This window comes from Schistocerca americana, chromosome 2 (genome assembly GCF_021461395.2).
Source record: "Schistocerca americana isolate TAMUIC-IGC-003095 chromosome 2, iqSchAmer2.1, whole genome shotgun sequence".
Taxonomy (NCBI): Eukaryota; Metazoa; Arthropoda; class Insecta; order Orthoptera; family Acrididae; genus Schistocerca; species Schistocerca americana.
Genome location: NC_060120.1, coordinates 382,089,819 through 382,112,306, shown reverse-complemented (window position 1 = coordinate 382,112,306; position 22,488 = coordinate 382,089,819). Strand labels below are relative to the sequence as shown.

The 22,488-nt window shown below is 41.8% G+C and overlaps 1 protein-coding gene across 2 annotated transcripts in view; it reads right to left on the bottom strand.

The window, feature by feature from the left end:
• The window catches only part of LOC124595201 (ninjurin-B-like), a 35,586-nt gene extending 15,974 nt beyond the window's left edge, over positions 1 to 19,612 (bottom strand). The window contains exons 1-2 of one of the 2 annotated variants that reach the window (XM_047133837.1): positions 19,435 to 19,612; positions 10,420 to 10,686 (exon numbers count right to left, since the gene is read on the bottom strand). In XM_047133837.1, coding sequence (XP_046989793.1) covers positions 10,420 to 10,677 — 258 coding nt within the window. In that variant the 5' untranslated portion in view covers positions 10,678 to 10,686; positions 19,435 to 19,612. The remainder of the gene's footprint in view (positions 1 to 10,419; positions 10,687 to 19,434) is intronic. The other variant, XM_047133838.1, reaches the window with a different exon arrangement.
• Between the last annotated feature and the right edge of the window lie 2,876 nt (positions 19,613 to 22,488).

Here is a 22,488-nt window from a genome sequence, read left to right as displayed (position 1 = left end):
TGTGTACGTGGAAGAAACATGGAGACAATGGAAGGTTTCAGACTTACATGTGGTAGTTAGAAACAGTCTAAAAAGCATTTAAGGTTGGCTAACTTCATTGCTATTATATAATGATAAGACAGAGATTCAGGAACCAGGTTTTAAATTGTAAGACATTTCCCTGGGCAGATGTGGACTCTGACCACAATCTGTTGGTTATGAACTGTAGATTGTTGTTGTTGTTGTGGTCTTCAGTCCTGAGACTGGTTTGATGCAGCTCTCCATGCCACTCTATCCTGTGCAAGCTTTTTCATCTCCCAGTACCTACTGCAACCTACATCCTTCTGAATCTGCTTAGTGTATTCATCTCTTGGTCTCCCTCTACGATTTTTACCCTCCACGCTGCCCTCCAATACTAAATTGGTGATCCCTTGATGCCTCAGAACATGTCCTACCAACCGATCCCTTCTTCTGGTCAAGTTGTGCCACAAACTTCTCTTCTCCCCAATCCTATTCAATACTTCCTCATTAGTTATGTGATCTACCCATCTAATCTTCAGCATTCTTCTGTAGCACCACATTTCGAAAGCTTCTATTCTCTTCTTGTCCAAACTATTTATCGTCCATGTTTCACTTCCATAAATGGCTACACTCCATACGAATACTTTCAGAAATGACTTCCTGACACTTAAATCAATACTGGATGTTAACAAATTTCTCTTCTTCAGAAACGCTTTCCTTGCCATTGCCAGCCTACATTTTATATCCTCTCTACTTCGACCATCATCAGTTATTTTGCTCCCCAAATAGCAAAACTCCTTTACTACTTTAAGTGCCTCATTTCCTAATCTAATTCCCTCAGCATCACCCGACTTAATTAGACTACATTCCATTATCCTTGTTTTGCTTTTGTTGATGTTCATCTTATATCCTCCTTTCAAGACACTGTCCATTCCATTCAACTGCTCTTCCAAGTCCTTTGCTGTCTCTGACAGAATTACAATCTCATCGGCGAACCTCAAAGTTTTTATTTCTTCTCCATGAATTTTAATACCTACCCCGAATTTTTCTTTTGTTTCCTTTACTGCTTGCTCAATATACAGATTGAACAACATCGGGAAGAGGCTACAACCCTGTCTTACTCCCTTCCCAACCACTGCTTCCCTTTCATGTCCATCGACTCTTATAACTGCCATCTGGTTTCTGTACAAATTGTAAATAGCCTTTCGCTCCCTGTATTTTACCCTTGCCACCTTTAGAATTTGAAAGAGAGTATTCCAGTCAACATTGTCAAAAGCTTTCTCTAAGTCTACAAATGCTAGAAACGTAGGTTTGCCTTTCCTTAATCTTTCTTCTAAGATAAGTCGTAAGGTCAGTATTGCCTCACGTGTTCCAGTGTTTCTACGGAATCCAAACTGATCTTCCCCGAGGTTGGCTTCTACTAGTTTTTCCATTCGTCTGTAAAGAATTCGTGTTAGTATTTTGCAGCTGTGACTTATTAAGCTGATAGTTCGATAATTTTCACATCTGTCAACACTTGCTTTCTTTGGGATTGGAATTATTATATTCTTCTTGAAGTCTGAGGGTATTTCGCCTGTTTCATACATCTTGCTCACCAGATGGTAGAGTTTTGTCAGGACTGGCTCTCCCACGGCCTTCAGTAGTTCCAATGGAATATTGTCTACTCCGGGGGCCTTGTTTCGACTCAGGTCTTTCAGTGCTCTGTCAAACTCTTCACGCAGTATCGTATCTCCCATTTCATCTTCATCTACATCCTCTTCCATTTCCATAATATTGTCCTCAAGTACATCGCCCTTGTATAGACCCTCTATATACTCCTTCCACCTTTCTGCTTACCCTTCTTTGCTTAGAACTGGGTTTCCATCTGAGCTCTTGATATTCATACCAGTCGTTCTCTTATCTCCAAAGGTCTCTTTAATTTTCCTGTAGGCGGTATCTACCTTACCCCTAGTGAGATAGGCCTCTACATCCTTACATTTGTTCTCTAGCCATCCCTGCTTAGCCATTTTGCACTTCCTGTCGATCTCATTTTTGAGACGGTTGTATTCCTTTTTGCCTGTTTCACTTACTGCATTTTTATATTTTCTCCTTTCATCAATTAAATTCAATATTTCTTCTGTTACCCAAGGATTTCTACTAGCCCTCGTCTTTTTACCTACTTGATCCTCTGCTGCCTTCACTACTTCATCCCTCAAAGCTACCCATTCTTCTTCTACTGTATTTATTTCCCCCATTCCTGTCAATTGCTCCCTTATGCTCTCCCTGAATCTCTGTACAACCTCTGGTTCTTTCAGTTTATCCAGGTCCCATCTCCTTAAATTCCCACCTTTTTGCAGTTTCTTCAGTTTCAATCTGCAGTTCATAACCAATAGATTGTGGTCAGAATCCACATCTGCCCCTGGAAATGTCTTACAATTTAAAACCTGGTTCCTAAATCTCTGTCTTACCATTATATAATCTATCTGATACCTTTTAGTATCTCCAGGGTTCTTCCATGTATACAACCTTCTTTCATGATTCTTAAACCAAGTGTTAGTTATGATTATGTTGTGCTCTGTGCAAAATTCTACCAGACGGCTTCCTCTTTCATTTCTGTCCCCCAATCCATATTCACCTACTATGTTTCCTTCTCTCCCTTTTCCTACACTCGAATTCCAGTCACCCATGACTATTAAATTTTCGTCTCCCTTCACAATCTGAAACTGTAGATTAAAACTGAAGAAATTGCAAAAAAGTGGAAAATTGAGGAGATGGGACCTGGATGAACTGAAAGAACCAGAGGTTGCAAAGAGCTTCAGGAAGAGCATTAGGGAACGATTGACAAGAATGGGGGAAAGGAAAACAGTAGAAGAAGAATGGGTAGCTTTGAGAGATGAAATAGTGAAGGTAGCAGAGAATCAAGTAGGTAAAAAGACGAAGGCTAATAGAAATCCTTGGGTAACAGAAGAGATATCGAAATTAATTGATGAAAGGAGAAAATACAAAAATGCAGTAAATTAATCAGGCAAAAAGGAATACAACTCAAAAATAAGATAGACAGGAAGTGCAAAATGGCTAAGCAGGGACGGCTAGAGGACAAATGTAAGGATGTAGATGCACATAACACTAAAGGTAAGATAGGTATTGCCTATAGGAAAATTAAAGAGACCTTTGGAGGAAAGAGGACGACTGCATGAATATCAAGAGCACAGATGGAACCCAGTACTAAGCAAAGAAGGGAAAGCAAAAAATGGTTCAAATGGCTCTGAGCACTATGCGATTTCACTACTGAGGTCATCAGTCGCCTAGAACTTAGAACTAATTAAACCTAACTAACCTAAGGACATCACACACATCCATGCCCGAGGCAGGATTTGAACCTGCGAACGTAGTGGTGACGCGGTTCCAGACTGAAGCGCCTAGAACCGCACGACCACAACGGCCGGCAAGGAAGAGCAGAAAGGTGGAAGGAGTATATAGAGAGTCTATACAAGGGTGATGTTCTTGAGGACAATATTATAGAAATAATGTAGATGAAGATGAATGGGAGATATGATACTGCGTGAAGAGTTTGACAGAGCACTGAAAGACCTAAGTGGAAACAAGGCCCCGGGAGTAGACAACATCTCATTAGAACTAATGACAGCCTTGGGAGAGCCAGGCCCATCAAAACTCTACCATTTAGTGAGCAAGATGTATGAGACAGGCAAAATACCCTCAGATTTCAAGAAGAATATAATAATTCCAATCCCAAAGAAAGCAGGTGTTGACAGATGTGAAAATTACCGAACTATCAGTTTAATAAGCCACGGCTGCAAAATACTAACACGAATTCTTTACAGACGAATGGCAAAACTGGTAGAAGCCGACCTCGGGGAAGATCAGTTTGGATTCCGTAGAAACACTGGAACACGTGAGGCAATACTGACCTTACGACTTATCTTAGAAGAAAGATTAAGGAAAGGCAAACCTACGTTTCTAGCATTTGTAGACTTAGAGAAAGCTTTTGACAATGTTGACTGGAATACTCTCTTTCAAATTCTAAAGGTGGCAAGGGTAAAATACAGGGAGCGAAAGGCTATTTACAATTTGTACAGAAACCAGATGGCAGTTATAAGAGTCGAGGGACATGAAAGGGAAGCAGTGGTTGGGAAGGGAGTAAGACAGGGTTGTAGCCTCTCCCCGATGTTGTTCAATCTGTATATTGAGCAAGCGGTAAAGGAAACAAAAGAAAAATATGGAGTAGGTATTAAAATCCATGGAGAAGAAATAAAAACTTTGAGGTTCGCCGATGACATTGTAATTCTGTCAGAGACAGCAAAGAACCTAGAAGAGCAGTTGAACGGAATGGACAATGTCTTGAAAGGAGGACATAAGATCAACATCAACAAAAGCAAAACGAGGATAATGGAATGTAGTCGAATTAAATCGGGTGATGCTGAAGGAATGAGATTAGGAAATGAGACACTTAATATAGTAAAGGTGTTTTGCTATTTGAGGAGCAAAATAACTGGTGATGATCGAAGTAGAGAGGATATAAAATGTAGACTGCCAACGCTTCTGAAGAAGAGAAATTTGTTAACATCGAGTTTAGATTTAAATGTCAGGAAGTCGTTTCTGAAAGTATTTGTATGAAGTGTAGCCATGTATGGAAGTGAAACGTGGACGATAAATAGAGTGGACAAGAAGCTTTCGAAATCTGGTGCTACGGAAGAATGCTGAAGATTAGGTGGGTAGATCACATAACTAATGAGGAGGTATTGAATAGAATTTGAGAGAAGAGAAATTTGTGGTACAACTTGACTAGAAGAAGGGATCGGTTGGTAGGTCATATTCTGAGGCATCAAGTGATCACCAGTTTAGTATTGGAGGGCAGAGTGGATGGTAAAAATAGTAGAGGGAGACCAAGGGATGAGTACACTAAACAGATTCAGAAGGATGTATGTTGCAGTAGGTACTGGGAGATGAAGAAGCTTGCACAGGATAGAGTAGCATGGAGAGCTGCATCAAACCAGCCTCTGGACTGAATACCACAACAACAACAACAACTTCATTGCTAATTAATTCGGAAATGGCCCAGCGTATCGAATTTATTTATTTATTTATTTATTTTTTGACAATTATTTCTCAGCACAACCTAGCCTGTAACAACCTTTCAAGCTTTTCAGACTGTTCCTGGCTTACACACTTAATAATAAGACAGTGACTTCGAAACCGAATTTTAAACTCTAAGACATTTCCAGCAGCAGTTGCTGACCCTAGACGTAATTTGTTGCTTATGGACTGTAAGTTAAAACTTAAGAAACTGCACAAAGGTAAGAAATTAAGTAGGTGAGAGCTAGATAAAGTGAAAAAACCTTATGAGAGTTTCTGCGAGAGAATAAGGCAAGGTTTGACTGAAACAGGGGAAGCAAATACACTAGAAGACGAACGGGCAGGTTTGAAAGACGAAATAGTGAAGCAAATAGGCAAAAAGGTAATTTTTGGATATCACAGGAAATACTGAATTTCATTCATGACAGAAGTAAATATAAAAATGCTGCCAATGAAGCAATCGGAAGGAAATACAGCCGTTTAAAAAATTATACTGGCAGAAAGTGTAATCAGGAATGTCTAGAGGAAAAATGCAAAACTGTAGATAATGTATTCTTTAGAGAAAGATAGGTTCTGCCAGCAGGAAGATTAAAAGGACCTTTGAAGAAAAGAGAAGCAACCTATCAATATTAAATGCTCATATGGCCGGCCAGTATTAAGCAAAGAAAGAAAAGCTAAAATGTAGAAGGAAAGTATATGGAGACTCTACAAGGAAAATGAAAACATTATTGTAGAAAAGGAAGAGGAAGTAGAGGAAGGTGAGACGTGAGATACGGTACTGTGAGAAGAATTTGGCAGAGCATTGAGAGAACTAGATCAACACAAGACCGCTAGATTAGATATCATTCCGTAGGTTCAATTGGTGAGTTCACTGGGAAGGGCGATTGTTAATTTCGCTGCTTGCAACTAGGGTTGTCAGGTGTCCCGATTACTCGAGACTCCCGGTTGTGACTTTCAAGTCCCAGTGTGCCGGCTACACGTTTCGGGACGTTCAAATGTCCCGGTTTATCGCCATTTTGATTCTTAACTATGTTTGCATTGTGAAACTGGTAGCACCTCCTCTAGTCGGCGCGCAGCACGCCGTGTTTCTCAGAATCATCTTCTCGCAGTTCTCAGTCTGCAGACATACATGCAGAGGGTCTGATTCGTACTGTATTTAGCTGACTAGAAGGCGTTGGACGACAAAGTCTGAAAAGATGATATTTGTGTAGATATCAAACGTTTCTACTGCTTCTGTCTACAGCTTGCTACCGACGTTAGTAAATTTTGCAATGGCTAGCAATTATAGTGCGACAATCTAGTGTCGGTAGAAGTCTGCAGATATGGTGCCTTTCCTCGCTGTTCTCACCACTTGCGATCTAACAGTCTGACATGGAGTAAATACGCTACTGTAGTTCAGAATATCATTGGTTATCTACTTATTGAGTCATTACTACTTTATTTTATTTAGTATTTATTACTATAAATAATACCATATTTGAATGTGAGCGTTCTCACACTGCGCAGTCGCGAAACCCTATTATTTGACATTTCTAGCGTAGCGGAAGATCGGCCAAAGTTTATGTTGTCAGCAATGCATGTGATGCTGTTAACTGCTTATCTCTGTGCTGCTCTTCCCCCTCACTCTCCTCTGAGGTGCACTCATTAAAATATTGCCGTAATGTGCCTAATATATAGTTTTTTTTAAATAAATCAGGAAGTTTCTAAATACTTTATTTTATAAACTCTGAGTCCTGTCCACAATGTCAAAGAGGATGTGGAAATTTTCGACAAATAGAGCGAGAAATATTCCTTTGTTAAAAAAGGAAGAACAGAACACGAAGCCTTCTATAAACTCTGTACTACATATTTAAGTATTGGTCATGGAGGGTGTCGTAGGGGTTCCTTATCTGTCAGAGGGCCCGCACAACAACAAGCAAGGTGGGCTGCTGACAGCCCTTCAAGAGCTCATATTAAAACATCGCCAGTGAATGTAAACATCGACAGACCTTCCGCATAAACACGGCACTACTTCGTGAAATGCCATGTGACGGAGATTCAGCAATTGGAACTAATGTGACTAAGTGTAGCACTCCGCAAATCGGTATTATAAGCGTGCCAACAGAGTCAGATCGGCAGTGTGTACCTACAGCTACGACAGCTCCGGCCAATACCTGCGCCGGCTCTAGTCCAGTAGACACTTGCCGTTGTCTTCTGTAGAAATTTGTATCTTGTTGAAAGTAAAGCCACTTTGGAATTGTATAGCGTAGTATTTTGGTTGTTATTATTTCTTTTCATTGTCTTGTAACTTATATCTGGCTATCGCCACCCCAAGAATTATTGTGTTTCTTGTTGTTCTTGAGTTTGGAAATTAGTGCAGGCCAAGAAGGCACTTTAGTTAAATAAAGTGTGATCAGACTTGATCGTTAGTTCTTTCCTGCCGACCGCAGGACACTACAGAGGAACTGCAGATAAAAAGAATCACGTTTGAAAGGAGAAACATAAATCCAACATATCATCTTTAAGTGCAAGTAAAACTCTCACAAACTATTTTATAAAACACGATAGTTTAGAAGAAGAAAAAATTACTACAGCAGGTGTTTTGCATGCCACATGGCCGAAAAACATTCATCAGTCTTTTGCTTCTACAGACTGCCTTAATAAGTTAATACCAAAAATATTTAATGACTCAAAAATTGCCACTTAATAGCAAGTTCTTGCACCTCATTCAGTTGATCTCATTCGTAATGAACTTCAAAGTTGCTCATTTTATAGCTTTAGCTCCGATGTAAGTAACCATAAAAAGGAAAAAAATTCACTTTTGATTCAGTATTTTACCAAGACAGACATAAGTATAAAATTATTGAAACTGAGAAGTTTGAGAAGGAAGACGTCAGATATGGCGGTCAATTTTTGTGTACAAGTGGTTTAAAAAGTGACGTGAAGAAATGCACTGGATTTGGAGGCAAGACGAGAGAGACATGGTATTAATAACGTATACGAAAAAACGGGAGAAAAAGTCAATCACAGACTTCTAAATGTTGATACATCGACTGAGAACACACCAACGGAAAAGTTGAAAAGCCAGTTTCTTTGTTCTCGAGTTAAAACAATGTACATTTTCAAGAAACAGAGTAACATGATTAATGAAAAACTTGTAAACTTTTACAAAACAGTGGCTGGCTATTTGAAACTGTGGACCATACCATTAAAAAAATAATTGGTGTTTTCGTGGATGACTGGAAAAAATAACTGAATGGAAAGATTTAGAAAAATCAGTGGAATATTTGAAAACAAAAAATATTATTTTAAATGACACATTTTTATTTAACTAAATCACCTCAGTAAAACCCAACCTAATCTGTGAATTACAGTCTCCAGACTGAAAATACAAAATGGTTAGTTGTATTTTGCAAACTAGAAACGGAATTTCACGAGTAATATAGGGATTTTTTAAGCATTTGTGTTGTTTCCATACCAGACCACAACGGTAACGTAGAAAGAATATTTTCTTTGGTGGAAATACAGTGGAGGGACGAGAGGAATAAACTTTCAGTCAATACCGTTGAGAGCATTCTTCTATGCTTGGAAAATTATGATTCTGATTGTTCGGAAATGACCGATCATTTATTAAACAACAAGGCTCGATTAAAAATGGACAAGTAAAATGCAAAGCACAAAAAAATAAAAGTTCAGGTTTATTTCTGTTATAGTGCAGTTAAGGTGTAAAATATGAGATTATTTTGCCCCTATTGTTTCTGTTCCTAAAGACATTTACACGCCATAAAGGCAGAAGTATAGTTGACTGACACGTTCATACATACATGTATATGCGTTTCATTTGCATTTTTCGTTTTTGTTCTTAATAAATGTATTTTATCTTACAATCTGAGAAGCGATTTTTCATTATGTTCCGGTTTGAAGACCGAGAAATCAGAATATCTTGGTTGGACGACCGAGAAATCTGTCAACCCTACTTGTAACTACTGTAAAGTTACGTTTCGCATAGATTTGTGTACAAGTTGGTTGTCAGTTGTCATCACTATGCGCAGTAGCTATTAATTTAAGTAGTCTATACAAGAGAATGAGTGGTGTGAAAAATCTATTGGTGTACAAAATAGAAAACCAACAAGTGAATGAAAAAAGGTGACACTATTGCTGCTTGAAGATTTGGCGAATGTTTTTCTAAGCGAATTCCTGAAAGACAGAAAGACCACAGCCATATACAAGCAACAGAAATGAAATTTCTTAGGGTACTACTGGGACACACACGCCCTGATAAAATAAACAACCAGGATATACGGAATCAGTTACTAATATTCGCAATACAGGATAAAATGGACCAATATACAATCAAGTAGGAAGAGAATTTAGGAAGTGGCACTGTCATACAGACCTGTTATAAAGACCTGTTGGCCAAAGATACACAGAAGGCTGAGGCAAAGACGAACTGAGGCTGGAACAGGCAGTAGGGCCTAATCCCTGAAAGGACAATGATGAAGATGATGAAGGTGATGATGTTTTTCTAAGCGTGAGAATTCAAATTTGCGTTACCTTGTAGGTAGTAATATCATTAACGATCAAGATGAGATTATAAAAACGTTCAGTGAGAGAGCTGATGGCAGTCATGCCTGTGGCGACAGCGCTGGTATAGTTTGGAGTGGTAGCGATACTATTGTTGGTGTTTATTGCTAAGAGGCATTAAAGGCGAGAGTTGTGATGGTAGTATGGAGCTTCCACTATTTGGAAGCAAGGAAATAGACGACAAAGCCGGGGAAACGTAAGAGTGTGTGGGGGACAAAGAACAAATGAGGCACGTGAGCGCAATTGGGAGTGTGCACATTGTTATGAAACTATTTTTAAAGACGCAAACAATGAAAACGAAACATTTAGTGACCCAACTATCTGAGCATTAATCAACTTACAATGTCACGTTAGGTCTTTCAAGAGTGTTTGTTAGATACGAACACCACTTCTCATGATCCTTTCAACAAATCCGTCGGAAATCATGGTATCGCGGAGATATTTATAAACAAAAACAAACCTGTCGTAGTGGGTTGGGGTTGCGGAATCAAGGGACTCAGAGGACACCGGAAAGTCTTTGGCCTAGGGCGCTGTGGTGTCTAAATCCGGTCGTGGCACTTGCTCGACACGTAATGCATTGTAGCAGAAAGTAAGTTCACCACTCAGTTCGTCGTTCACGTCTACCTAGTGTGAGCTTGACCGAATTCCGTAGTCAAGAAAAAAACTTGCTAGTGTAGGTATGTGACATCCTGTATGAACTCCAATCATACAATCTACTTCAGGTCATCGGTGGGACAAGAGATGGGTAGATTTCTTTTGACTATTACTGCCGGGTTGACTCACCTCGTCATCAATATCCTCCTTGCTTGTCGCGGCTGACAAGTTGGCCAACTCCACTTTGACGACTTTTTCGTCCTGGTCGGCCAGGTCGACGACTGCCAGCGAGTCTGCAGCACCGCTAGGAGTGGATGCCGCCGCCCCCTGAGCGCTAGTGGAGTGTGAAGAGGCCACCACGTCCAGGGAGTCGACGCTCACGCTGACCGCTCGGCCCTGCATCGCCGGGCTGCTCTGAGTCGTCTCCATCGCCGCCATGGCCACCATAATCACCTGCTGCCATATCCACAAAAGACGCGTATCACCACTGGGAACTGCGCTCAACATCAACTATACTGCCGAAATTGTAATAAATAGTAAGTTTGCAACGTTAATTTATTGGTGACATAACACTCAACGAACTAGTCTTTCATAAGGAACATACACAGGCTGTCAAAAAAAGTGATGCCATTCACTGTGAGATGTCGAACGGCTACCAGAATACATTAGCGACAATCGTATTTAGTGTTGTTACCAGGCCCAGAAAGGTATATAACGTGCGTGAACAGTGTCAGATGGTGAGTGATCATTCTGAAAGACACAGAGTTGCCACCTACTCGTATTATAAAGCCTTTTCAGCATTTTACAGGGTTTGAAGAAAGGTCTTGTTGTGGATTTCCATTTCGGTGGCTGGTCTCATCGTGCGACATCCAGAATTGTAGATCATTCACCTGTGACAGTGGCCCAATGTTGAAATGCATGGCAACGTTAAGGCAGGAATACTCGTCGCCAAGATTGCAGCTGACACGCATAATCACTACAAGGGAGAATCGCCGTATTGTGCACCAGGCACATGGTAATCCCCTCACATCTGCACCTGCCATCCGACAACAAGTAAAGGGCTCTGCGCAACATTCTATATTGGCCCATATCATTGGTCAGAGACTAACAGCAGCCGGACTATGGAATTACCATTCCATGCGTATCCTGCTGTTAACACCACTACACAAACGGCTGCGCCTGGGCTGGTGCCGTGACCAGAAAGCAGTGACTGATGGCGTATGACGCCACATTGTTTTCAGCGATGAATGGCAGTTCTGCACTACCCCGGATGACCGTCGTCGGCGCGTATGGTGGCGACCTGGGGACAGGTCTCATTCTTCCAGTGTTTTAAACAAGCACAGCGATGTTACTCCTGGCGTCACGATGTGCGACCGTCAGGTCACGGCCAGTAGTGACTGAGGAAACTCTGATGGTACAATGGTACGTCACGGACATCCTGTGTTCTCAATTGTTAACTCATGTGTGACAGTATCGTGGCGCCGTTTTTCAACAATACAACATTCTTCCACAGATGCCACGAGTCTCTGTCAGCTTTATGCGATATTTCCGTTGCCAACAAGAACTCCAAATGTGTCTCCAATAGAAAATGTTTGGGACGAGCTTGAACATCAACTTCATCTCTTGTGGCATTATCCAGGATATCAAAGACCAGTTAAAATAATAATTGACTAGGGCGCCTCAGGGCAGTACACGACGACTTTATGAGACCCTTCCCAACCGAATCAGTGCATGCATCTAGGCCACAGGGGATGCAAAATCGTACTGATAAGTTGCTTTCTACTGCGGAGTTCTTTGAAAATTTGACTCGAATTTGGAAGCACTGAAATAACATCACATACTCTCTAAATCAGTGACGTTGTGTTTGATTCCTCCTCCTATTCTCGGTGCTTCACTTCTTTTCTCAGACAATATATATATGTACTAACCATTTATAATATACACACCGGAATTGAAATCCATTCAGTATCAAAACCTCTAACTCTGGAATAAAATTATTGCATGTTTAATAATCTCTCTCACTTCTATGTATAGCCTTTCCTTAACGCCCGTTCTTGGCAGCCAGTACCTGAGGCCTATCTAATCTGATGGTCTCCCTGCTGCAAAACATCTTTAAAAGGAAGGAGGGGGTATGCAATTGAACGGAATGCGGATGGTGGTCCTGAAGAAGATGTGTACCAGTCGTCCACGACGGGGAGATAGCGATGGCGGACGACAGCAACGGACAATGGCCAACTGCGTTCGAGTTTCAAGCTTCCCCAACGGAGACCGCGAAAAAAACTTTTATTGTTGTGTAGCGAGCCAGGATGTGAACCGAACATTCAGAGAAGCTACACTCCACCTTGACTATGTCCTCCACAGATAGGGACAAAACATCAGGTTTCAGCAAGAAGTTCATTGGATCATAGCAAGGAATAGTTCAATGAAGTGACATTTCCGGCCGTGAAAGTTCACATTTTACAGCAAGCACGCATCAGATCGTTATTACAGTACCATATTATGGTACAAGTGACAATAATAACTTAAAATCAAAACTGGCTACATCCAAGTGAAAAAATATACTTGTCCCCCTGATCCACCTGAAGGTTAGAGTGTACGCCCACGAAAAGCATCTTGGAAGAGAATAAAAATGACTAACTCAGATGTTTTAATTCATCTAAGAATCTTCATTGGTTCGCCTGCGCAGTGTCTTAGTTCGGTAGTGCCACCTCGTGAGATTCTTGGTAAGACTGGCTTCACCTCATGATATGTCAAGATTACGCATCCCAAACAAGAGAAGGACGAAGAAACTCATCACTGTCCACACGAAATACTTCTTCTACCGTGCACCCCATGTTTGAATTTTTTGTAAGCCCTACTTGTTTCATATGGACTGAGAACCGAAACAACTATGTTGTTCTCTCCTCAAAATATGGACCTGTTCCAGATCGAGCAACACCACGAGACTATGAACTAGCAACATTCTCACTGTTACGATAACGCCAGACACAGGATTGTGGTTAAAGTAACGTCTGATCTGTCTTTCCCCTTTCCCTCCCCTTGTTAAGTTTTGCAAATTAATTTTTGTCCTGTTTGTTTGTTATTATTACCGTCATTTTTCAATCTGAAATTTATAGTTCACCGTTTAGTTCAGATTATTTTTTTCTCTTATTACATTCTGAATATTTTACGACGGGCAATATGGCATTGTACCAAATGGTTCAAATGGCTCTGAGCACTATGCGACTTAACATCTGAGGTCATCAGTCCCCTAGAACTTAGAACTACTTAAACGTAACTAACCTAAGGACATCACACACATCCACGCCCGAGGCAGGATTCGAACCTGCGACCGTAGCGGTCGTGCGGTTCCAGACTGAAGCGCCTAGAACCGCTGGGCCACGTCGGCCGGCGGCAATGTATCGTTGACATAAATATCAAACTGAGTACAAAATTAGCAAACAGTACCTCTTCATCTCTGCATAACTACTGGAACCTACATCCGTTACGTGGTTACTGTATTCAGTCTTGGTCTCTCTCTACGATTGTTAACCTCCGCATTTGTCTTGATTCCTTGATGCCTCAGCACTTTAGGTTGTGACTACACAGCGTTTAAAAGAAAAAAAGACTGAAAGAAAAGCGAAACCAGAAATATTTTATTACATCGTGAAACACGACCTTTCTTTTTTTCTCCTGTTTATACTTCACGAAATAATTTACATCAAATTCAGAAATGACGCCAGTAGCAGAACGTTTTTTAGTATGGGTTTATTAATCTGGAAGTTTTCGACAGAGTTGGCAATAAAATTCATTCATATACACAACTTTTACCGCATTTCTGGAGAGCTTGGGAATTTCTGTCGCGCTTACACCACGATGGCAAAGTAACTATTCCATGTCCTTGCTAGAGTATAATTTCATACAAATCAGTCATGACTTATGGTAATGGTGGAGATTTGAGGCAACTGAAAAAGTATGGCTACATTAATTCATTTCTGCTGCCATTCTCTGCAGATTTCTTGCCTCGAAACTCCAACGAAGCTGCTTAATTTTTATTTTGTTTTATTTTATTCATTTACTTTTTCTTTGTAAACTACTAAAGACGCGCCTTGGGATGATTGCAGCGAAAAATGCTTGGTATCCAGGTGACGTTCTTGCATTATTGCATTAAAGTTCTCACACATCTTAATGGTCACAAGATTGTTTCCACATATTGTTGCATTTAAACGCCTTGTTATATCTCTTCCAAATGTAAAGTCTGCTATTAATCAGTCATACCTCAAGTATGGCGTGGCTTCTTCAACATGGTGATTTACTCGGGAATCGGAGGGCACAACTCGAAAACAGAGGCTCTTCCAAACCAACATATTCACCATGATGACATACATCACTAAATGCTGACGCCATCTCTGCGGCCAGTAATCCACCAACACTGTTGAGAAAGCCTCGTCTTACAGCATGCGCAGACGTAAATGAGAAATAGTTGACAGTACAGAATTTTTGAGGATAATCCGAATATACACTGCCCAGCCACATTAATGTGACCACTTGGCGGAAGCCTGAATAACCACTTGTCGTAGCGCGGACCGACGCGAATGGTGCAGGGAGGGTCAGTGAGGCTCTAAAACGCATCGCGGAGGGTGTGGGGCCATGCTGACTCCAGTGCCGTGGCCAGCTGCGATTGACGATTTTCGTGTTCAAGATGTTCAAATGTGTGTGAAATCTTATGGGACTTAACTGCTAAAGTCATCAGTCCCTAAGCTTACACACTACTTCACCTATTGGGTTTAAATCTGGGGGTTTTTTGGTCAGGGGAGTACGATAAACTCATCTTGATGCTCTTCGAACCAGACACGTACATTCCAACCTATGTGACACATAGCGTTGTCCTACCGCTAGACGCCATCGTGCCGACGAAAGACAAACTGTACATAGGGGCGGATGTGGTCCCTAAGGAGACATGCATACTCGTGTTGATCCAGTGTCCTTCCAGAATGACTAGAACACCCAGCAGTGCCACGAAAACAATCCTAAGACCAAAACGCTCCCTCCTCCGGTCTGGACCACTCCGATGACTGTTGCAGGAGTTTTTTCCTTCCAGACGTATCACGCTGTGCACGTCAACCGACGTTTGCCCGATTCTGCGTGATTCATCTGAAAAGGCCACCCGTCGCCACTTGGTGGACGTCCAGCTGTGGTACTGGCATGCAGATTCCAGCCTTCGGCCCCAATGAACAGAAGTCAGCATGGGTGCATGAACCACGCGCTTTCTGCCAGGGCCCATAGGCAGCAACGTTCGCTGAATGGTCGTGGAGGAGTCACTGTTGAAAGCCCCTCGATTCATCTGGGCGGTCAGTTGCTCAACAGTTTTGCACTTCTATTCACGCGTACACTTCTCCGTAGCCGCCACCCCGTCGTGCATCCCAGTCATCTATGGCTCGAAGTGTACCATAGTTGCTTCGGCGTAGGTTTTGGATAGCACCAGTTTGCCACGCACGGTGTACTCTAACCACGGGGCCACGCGAGCATTTTATAAACTTAGCTATTTCGGAACGGCATCCATCTTTGCCCCGAAAACCAATGATCATGCTCTTCTGGACGTCAAATAAGTCGATCCGTTTCAGCATTACAACGATTGCACTGTTTCCGTGTCCCGCTGACACGCCTTATGTATCGTCCAATGCCAGTGCTGTCACCTGGCGTCTGTGCACGTTGACGTGGAACATAGGCGGTGGTCACATTAATGTGACTGGACCGTGCATTTTAACGGAAGTAGCAATGATGTACTCAGTACATTGGGGAAGTTAAATGCATGAGAGTGAGAACTGACTGACAAAAATGACAGTATTGTATAACGTGGATTGATAGCCTGTCTAGATATTTCTGTAGAATATCAGAAGACTTTAATGAGATACGAAACCAGTGTGTTACTTTGTACTGGTTCAACTCCACACAGAAAAAAATAGCTGTCTAATGTTAGTAAGATAAAAAAGCGTTTATTGACAATGACTGTAGTGCAACAGTTCTTTTATGAACCAGTTTTTATGAACCAAATCTGTTGATTTTCAACTAGTATTTTATGACAGAATGCAAGAATATTTGAAAACAGTTTGAAATTTCTAAACTAAACTTTAAATACTCGTCGTATTGTAATAAAATGATGTACATCATATTTATAGCTCAGTAGAATAGGATCAATAGTATCGCATTGTAGTCCAAGTACTCAAAGTCGGTGTGACATAGGTCTATCTTTGTTAAGTCGCGTAGAAGAGTGATAGCATAGCAAAGATGATTACGTTTGCACTAAGCACCATAATAATACCGTGCACCAAAACGAATTTTCACTCGACAGCGAAATGTGTACCTAGTCCGCCTCTCTAGGTGCGCAGTCAGTGCGACGGATTGCAAACGGAAGCGGCCCGGCTTCGATTTCTGGCCGAGTCGGAGATTTTTCTATGCTTGAGGACTGGGTGCTGTGCTGTCCTTACGTTCATATCGTCATAACTGACATTCCACTATTGAGGTAGCTGTACATGCAACCTCGAAAGCAAATGAATAGAAAAAAAGTGTGGGCTGATCCGAAAACCCCTGGCGGATTGAAACTAACTAACGGGACGCGACCTCGCAATGTCCCAGATTCGAATCCCGGTTAGGCAAACAATTTCAGTCTGCCAGGGAGTTTCAGCACAATACCCGTCACTGTCTCCGTGAGATGTGAAGCCGTTAATAAGGTTTACGTATAGGGAGGTCAGCACGCAGAGGCAGATTGGTGTACATTGCCATCTCATCATTTTCTTTCTTCGTTGTTTGGCTTGGTGTCAGTTCTGCTTAAAGAGAGCAAGACGTTCCCGGTAATCATATGGTTACTTAAAATTTCAAAATGGTTCAAATGGCTCTGAGTACTATGGGACTTAACATCTTAGGTGATCAGTCCCCTAGACTTAGAAGTACTTAAACCTAACTAACCTAAGGACATCACACACATCCATGCCCGAGGCACGATTCGAACCTACTACCGTAGCAGCAGCGCGGTTTCGGATTGAAGCGCCTAGAACCGTTCGGCCACAGCGGCCGGCTACTTCAAATTTATGTCATAAATAAATCACAGTACATGTAGTGTGCACTGACCGTTTCTGTCATATAGTGTCTTTTGTAGTGTGAGGAATATTCTTAGACTGGACAAAATTTCAAGTAGCTGCATCCCATTCAAAGGCAAGGCAAACTGCTGTCAGTGATACTTCCTGCCTACGTTCGTCAGCAGCTTACCGCATTTAGCCAAACAGATGTAGACTGCTTGTGCGTCTACACTAAAGTCTTACGTGTTATGGTGTTTCTGAGTAAACGTTGTTGCTTTCCTCTGCACTCACCAAATGCCTGGTTGTGCACCATAGTAGGTCTGAAGAGTGTATGTGGTATCTGGCAGAATCTTAAGAGAAGACACAAAGTATTCTGCAGAGTTTCGGAGTCCCGGATCGGAAGCAGGAAAATCACTGCCCTTACACGTTCAACATCCCTTGCTTTTCTGGATTTAAGGCCAAACTAGGAACCCTCTCCCATATCGTTCACAATTGTTACTGCCATTACCCCTACCGCTACAAAAACGTAATGTCGTCGGAGGTATCATAGATTTCAGACCTTCACAAGCGCTTCCAAATACAAAAAAAGTCTTCTTCCCAAAACCGGAAACTTAAAAAAGAAATTAAAATCAAGAAAGGCTATATAATGTGAAGAAGTTTTAGACAAAAGGAAAAGTGCCATTGTACCAAGAAGCCAGAGCTATTCTCTGTCCTCAGTAACAGTCATGACTGTATTAGTGATTGACAGAAACATTGTGCAAAGTTAGTTACTTTCGAATATGCGTGATCATTAGGGGGAAGCGATTGATTGTCACCAATAAAAAATTTTTGTTTGACGAGATCGTCATTTGCTGACATTTTCAATTTCGCTCAAAATAAAAGTAGGAAAATTCTGACAACTGTTCGAAAATTCAATTCACACACAGCGGCAGTAGAGGATGACGTCAGCTTGTAGTGCACGGGATGGGAGTATCACTCCTTTTATGTGCCTCATACGAAATCAGAAGCAATATGCTGGTAGCTGCGCGATTTTCAATCTTTTGCCAGCAAACGGGTTCGATCTGCTGGCATAGATGGAAGGAGGGAACATGCCTACCAAAACTTCGCGGGCACTCTGCGGATTTACCCGGCAAGAAACGCGAGAAGATATTGCGCTGAAACGTCGCTAGAACTTTCAATTGCAAACAACTTCCAGTTTTTTTATGCAGTTAGACTACAAGTTTTACTGTCTGCGAACCACTTAAACCATATACATTAAGGTGCAAAAAAAGCAGAAAAAGAAAGAAAATTTGAGAAAATCTGTAGGCAGAACACTTCATCAGCAATTAATGAAATTTTCGCATCAGCGGTGTGGAACTTTTAAGTTCAAATGTATTGACAGTACATACATACATAACTCATTATTATTATTATTATTATTATTATTGGAGTTTGTTGTAACCGTGCTGGCCAGCCCTCGGATCCTCCTCTCCAATATGCGCTACGAATCTCCTCGCATTCGTGATCTTGTCAATATTAACATCACTTGTTTTGTCCGGTCTTCTCTCGGTCTTCTTCTTACTTGTGGCTGCCAACCCCATACTCTCCTTGGCGGACGATCTTGGGCCGTTCTTCTTATGTGGACTCATAATTTTCACCCTTCCTTTCCCTAGCTCTTCAAGTATATCTTTTTACACCCCTTTCATTCATTTCGATTCTTCGTTGGTCTTTTGAGACAGTTTCGGTAATGAACGACTTCTCACAAAATTATTTGGCACTGCTGCTAATTTGTATCGCTCTTCTGCTACAAAAGTGTAAGAACGCGATCGTTTTGACTGATCGTGTAGTGTAGGGATAGATCATTGACTTAAAGTTTTGGTCATTTTCATTTGTTGGAATCTATCAAATTAATATGCAATTTGACCGTCTCTCAGTGGAATAACGTTTATTAACGACTTAACATGCAATTCTTTCGAATGTCATAGTACAAGTCAGGTTCGTATTCCTTCTTATCCCGCAGATGCTGTACTACATATACATTGTTCATAAGTTATACCAGCAGAGGCGAGTGACGGATCGGAAGGTTTCTTCAGAATCAGAGCTCAGTTCATCTCTCAGGATGGTGTTCATTAAGAAACATAAAAGTGGACTCACGCCACTACGTTCTTACCTGACGGTGTTTGGAAACGCTGACAGTTCCTCAGACGCGAAGATAAAGGCCGATGCGCGGATTCAGTCACTAGTAACAATATAACGGACGAAAGAAATGCCCGTTAACACATGACAGGTTTCTCCTCGCAATGCTCAACAAAATTATAATGTCCGCACTTGCACCGTGCTCGGGGGAAACTGACGTCTCGAAACTGGACTGGCGACGCATACGCAGCCACGATAAGGCGCCCACCGCAGGGAGGATGTGCGTATCGCCTTGGCCAATGGTGCCTTCTCACGGGCAGCAGTGAGTTCCCGCACGAATCCGATAGTCACTGCGCAGAATTCGCCACTGTGTCACGGCCAGTCCCGGTAGGTCCTCGGCCTATACCTGGAACAAAGACATCGGAATCTGGGGCACCATTCTGAACGTGCATGTCCTCTCAACGTACGTAAGACGGGGGTACAGCAAAATCACAAGTCTTGTCCATTTCATTCTGAAGACCTTCGACTGTCTATCTAAAAATGCATTTGGCGCTTTCCTTCACTTATTACGCCAATGTTTTCTGTAATTCGTGATACTTGTTACAATGATCACCTGTTCCTACTGTTTTTCCACTGTCGACTACCCCCCCCCCTCACCCCCCCCCCCCCCACCCCCTCCTCATGGCCCCTTCCCGGTACCTATCGAGAGCGAGAAGGCGCAGTGGACTTACATTTGGGAGAACGGTGGTATAAGTCCTCATCGGCCATAAAGTTGTAAAATTTAGGATTTCCATGGTCTCCCTGTATGCTAGTATGGCTTCAATGAGAATGAAACGGTTCGTTTCTTTTCACATTCTCTCCAACATAGAATGTGCTCCATCTTTAACGAAATGGTCATCGAGGGACGCCGAACGATAACATTCCTTCCACATTTTCTCCCGTTATTCTCTCCTCTACCTGTGTACTTTAGTACTTCATTTAGCTTTCTTTAGCCCTCTCTGCTAACATATTCTTGCACATTCTCTTCATTTTCTATTTTACCTGTCCATATACTTCTATCATACTTCTGTAAGCCGGCCGGAGTGGCCGAGCGGTTCTAGGCGCGACAGTCTGGAACCACGCGACCGCTATGGTCGCAGGTTCGAATCCTGCCTCGGGCGTGGATGTGTGTAATGTCCTTAGGTAAGTTAGGTTTAAGTAGTTCTAAGTTCTAGGGGACTGATGACCTCAGAAGTTAAGTCCCATAGTGCTCAGAGCCATTTGAATCGTACTTATGTAACACGATGTCTTAAATTGTCGCATTACCGTATTCGCCAATTACCCACTGAATAAACAACTCTGTTCACAGCAGACAGCTGTTACTTAGAAAGACATATGATTTCATACAAACAAAAATTATTTACTAGTATCATAAATATAGGCTACATTAATAGTAATTTACGAAACGAAACATCACGTGCAAAATTCGTCAGCGTCTAGATGGATAACATGCTGAACTGGGGTAAACCCACAGAAACACTGGTGAATAAGCTCTGTTCATAATGTTTTGCACTTAGCAGTTTCTCTCACTGTAGCCGGCCGCAGTGGCCGTGCGGTTCTAGGCGCTCCAGTCCGGAGCCGCGCTGTTGCTACGGTCGCAGGTTCGAATCCTGCCTCGGGCATGGGTGTATGTGATGTCCTTAGGTTAGTTAGGTTTAAGTAGTTCTAAGTTCTAGGGGACTGATGACCACAGCAGTTGAGTCCCATAGTGCTCAGAGCCATTTGAACCATCTCTCACTGCGTTGACGGTAAGCCTAAGGTTTTACCTTATTTTGAAATTTAGCACTACATGTTGCCTTACGGAATTATCCTGTGCCGCAACGCAGCAAAAGCAAGGAATGAATTTCTTCATCAAAATCAAGCAGCAAAAATACCACGTACTGTAGATAGCAGAACGCCATGCAGCGGTCTCTTCAAACATGTTGAAATTCTTGCACTTACTTCTCAGTACATTTTCTTCTTAATGGCGTTTTCTGCTAGAAACAAAAGCATTTTAACTAAATTATAAATTACACAAGTACATAAAATTAGTGTCCCTGTGAATTTTATCTCTTAATTTAGTATTCAGAGTGGGGTCTAATGTAAGGAAAGAAACTGATACTCTCCCTAATTAAATAAAAACAAAAAAATAAAAACTTATTAGCCACTCCTTCCATAAAATATCTGATTTTCTAGATTCAAGAAATAAAACTTTCTGTTAGTTGTGTGGCAAGTAGCTATGTTCGCTTTAAGTGAGCCCCTGTTGTTACAGCACACCGAGGGAGTTCACTCGTACGACACATATACCACATGCTACGGACCCTGAGCTCTCGTGGTCCCTCACAGCAGCAATTTCCAATTTTGAGCAGAAAGTTAACTGTTGGCAGTTTTAATTTTAAAATAATAATACCCGTTTAGGATTATACGTAAATGATTGTGCACGATTTTTAACGAACTGTAAGTACTGGATTGTTGACGACAAATGGTGTTTTTCGGTAGTTTGAAGTGCTCATGCGCCGCGTTTATCCTTTGTTCAAAATGGTTCAAATGGCTCTGAGCACTATGGGACTTAACATCTTAGGTCATCAGTCCCCTAGAACTTAGAACTACTTAAACCTAACTAACCTAAGGACATCACACACATCCATGCCCGAGGCAGGATTCGAACCTGCGACCGTAGCAGTCCCGCGGTTCCGGACTGCAGCGCTAGAACCGCACGACCACCACGGCCGGCTATCCTTTGTTAAACCACATCTTACGTACTACAAATTGGCACAAGATTTGCGTGTCCTGTTCTCTAGTCTCCTGTTCAATATCAACAGCGACTGTTTGCATCACATTACTGGACCGAATTTTGTTCGACTGTGGTATCTAACGGAAGAAAAGTAATTACTGATAAAGCTGGCTTAAAAGACATTTCTTGATGAATTCTCGCTAGAAACGACGTAGACCGCGAAGTGAAATAACTGAACAACCAGAAAATTCCCAGTGTTGAACAGCGGTTCTTCTGAATTCAGGTTAGCGATAATCCGGCTCGTTTAGTGCTGTGATGGGCCCCTACGTTATTTAT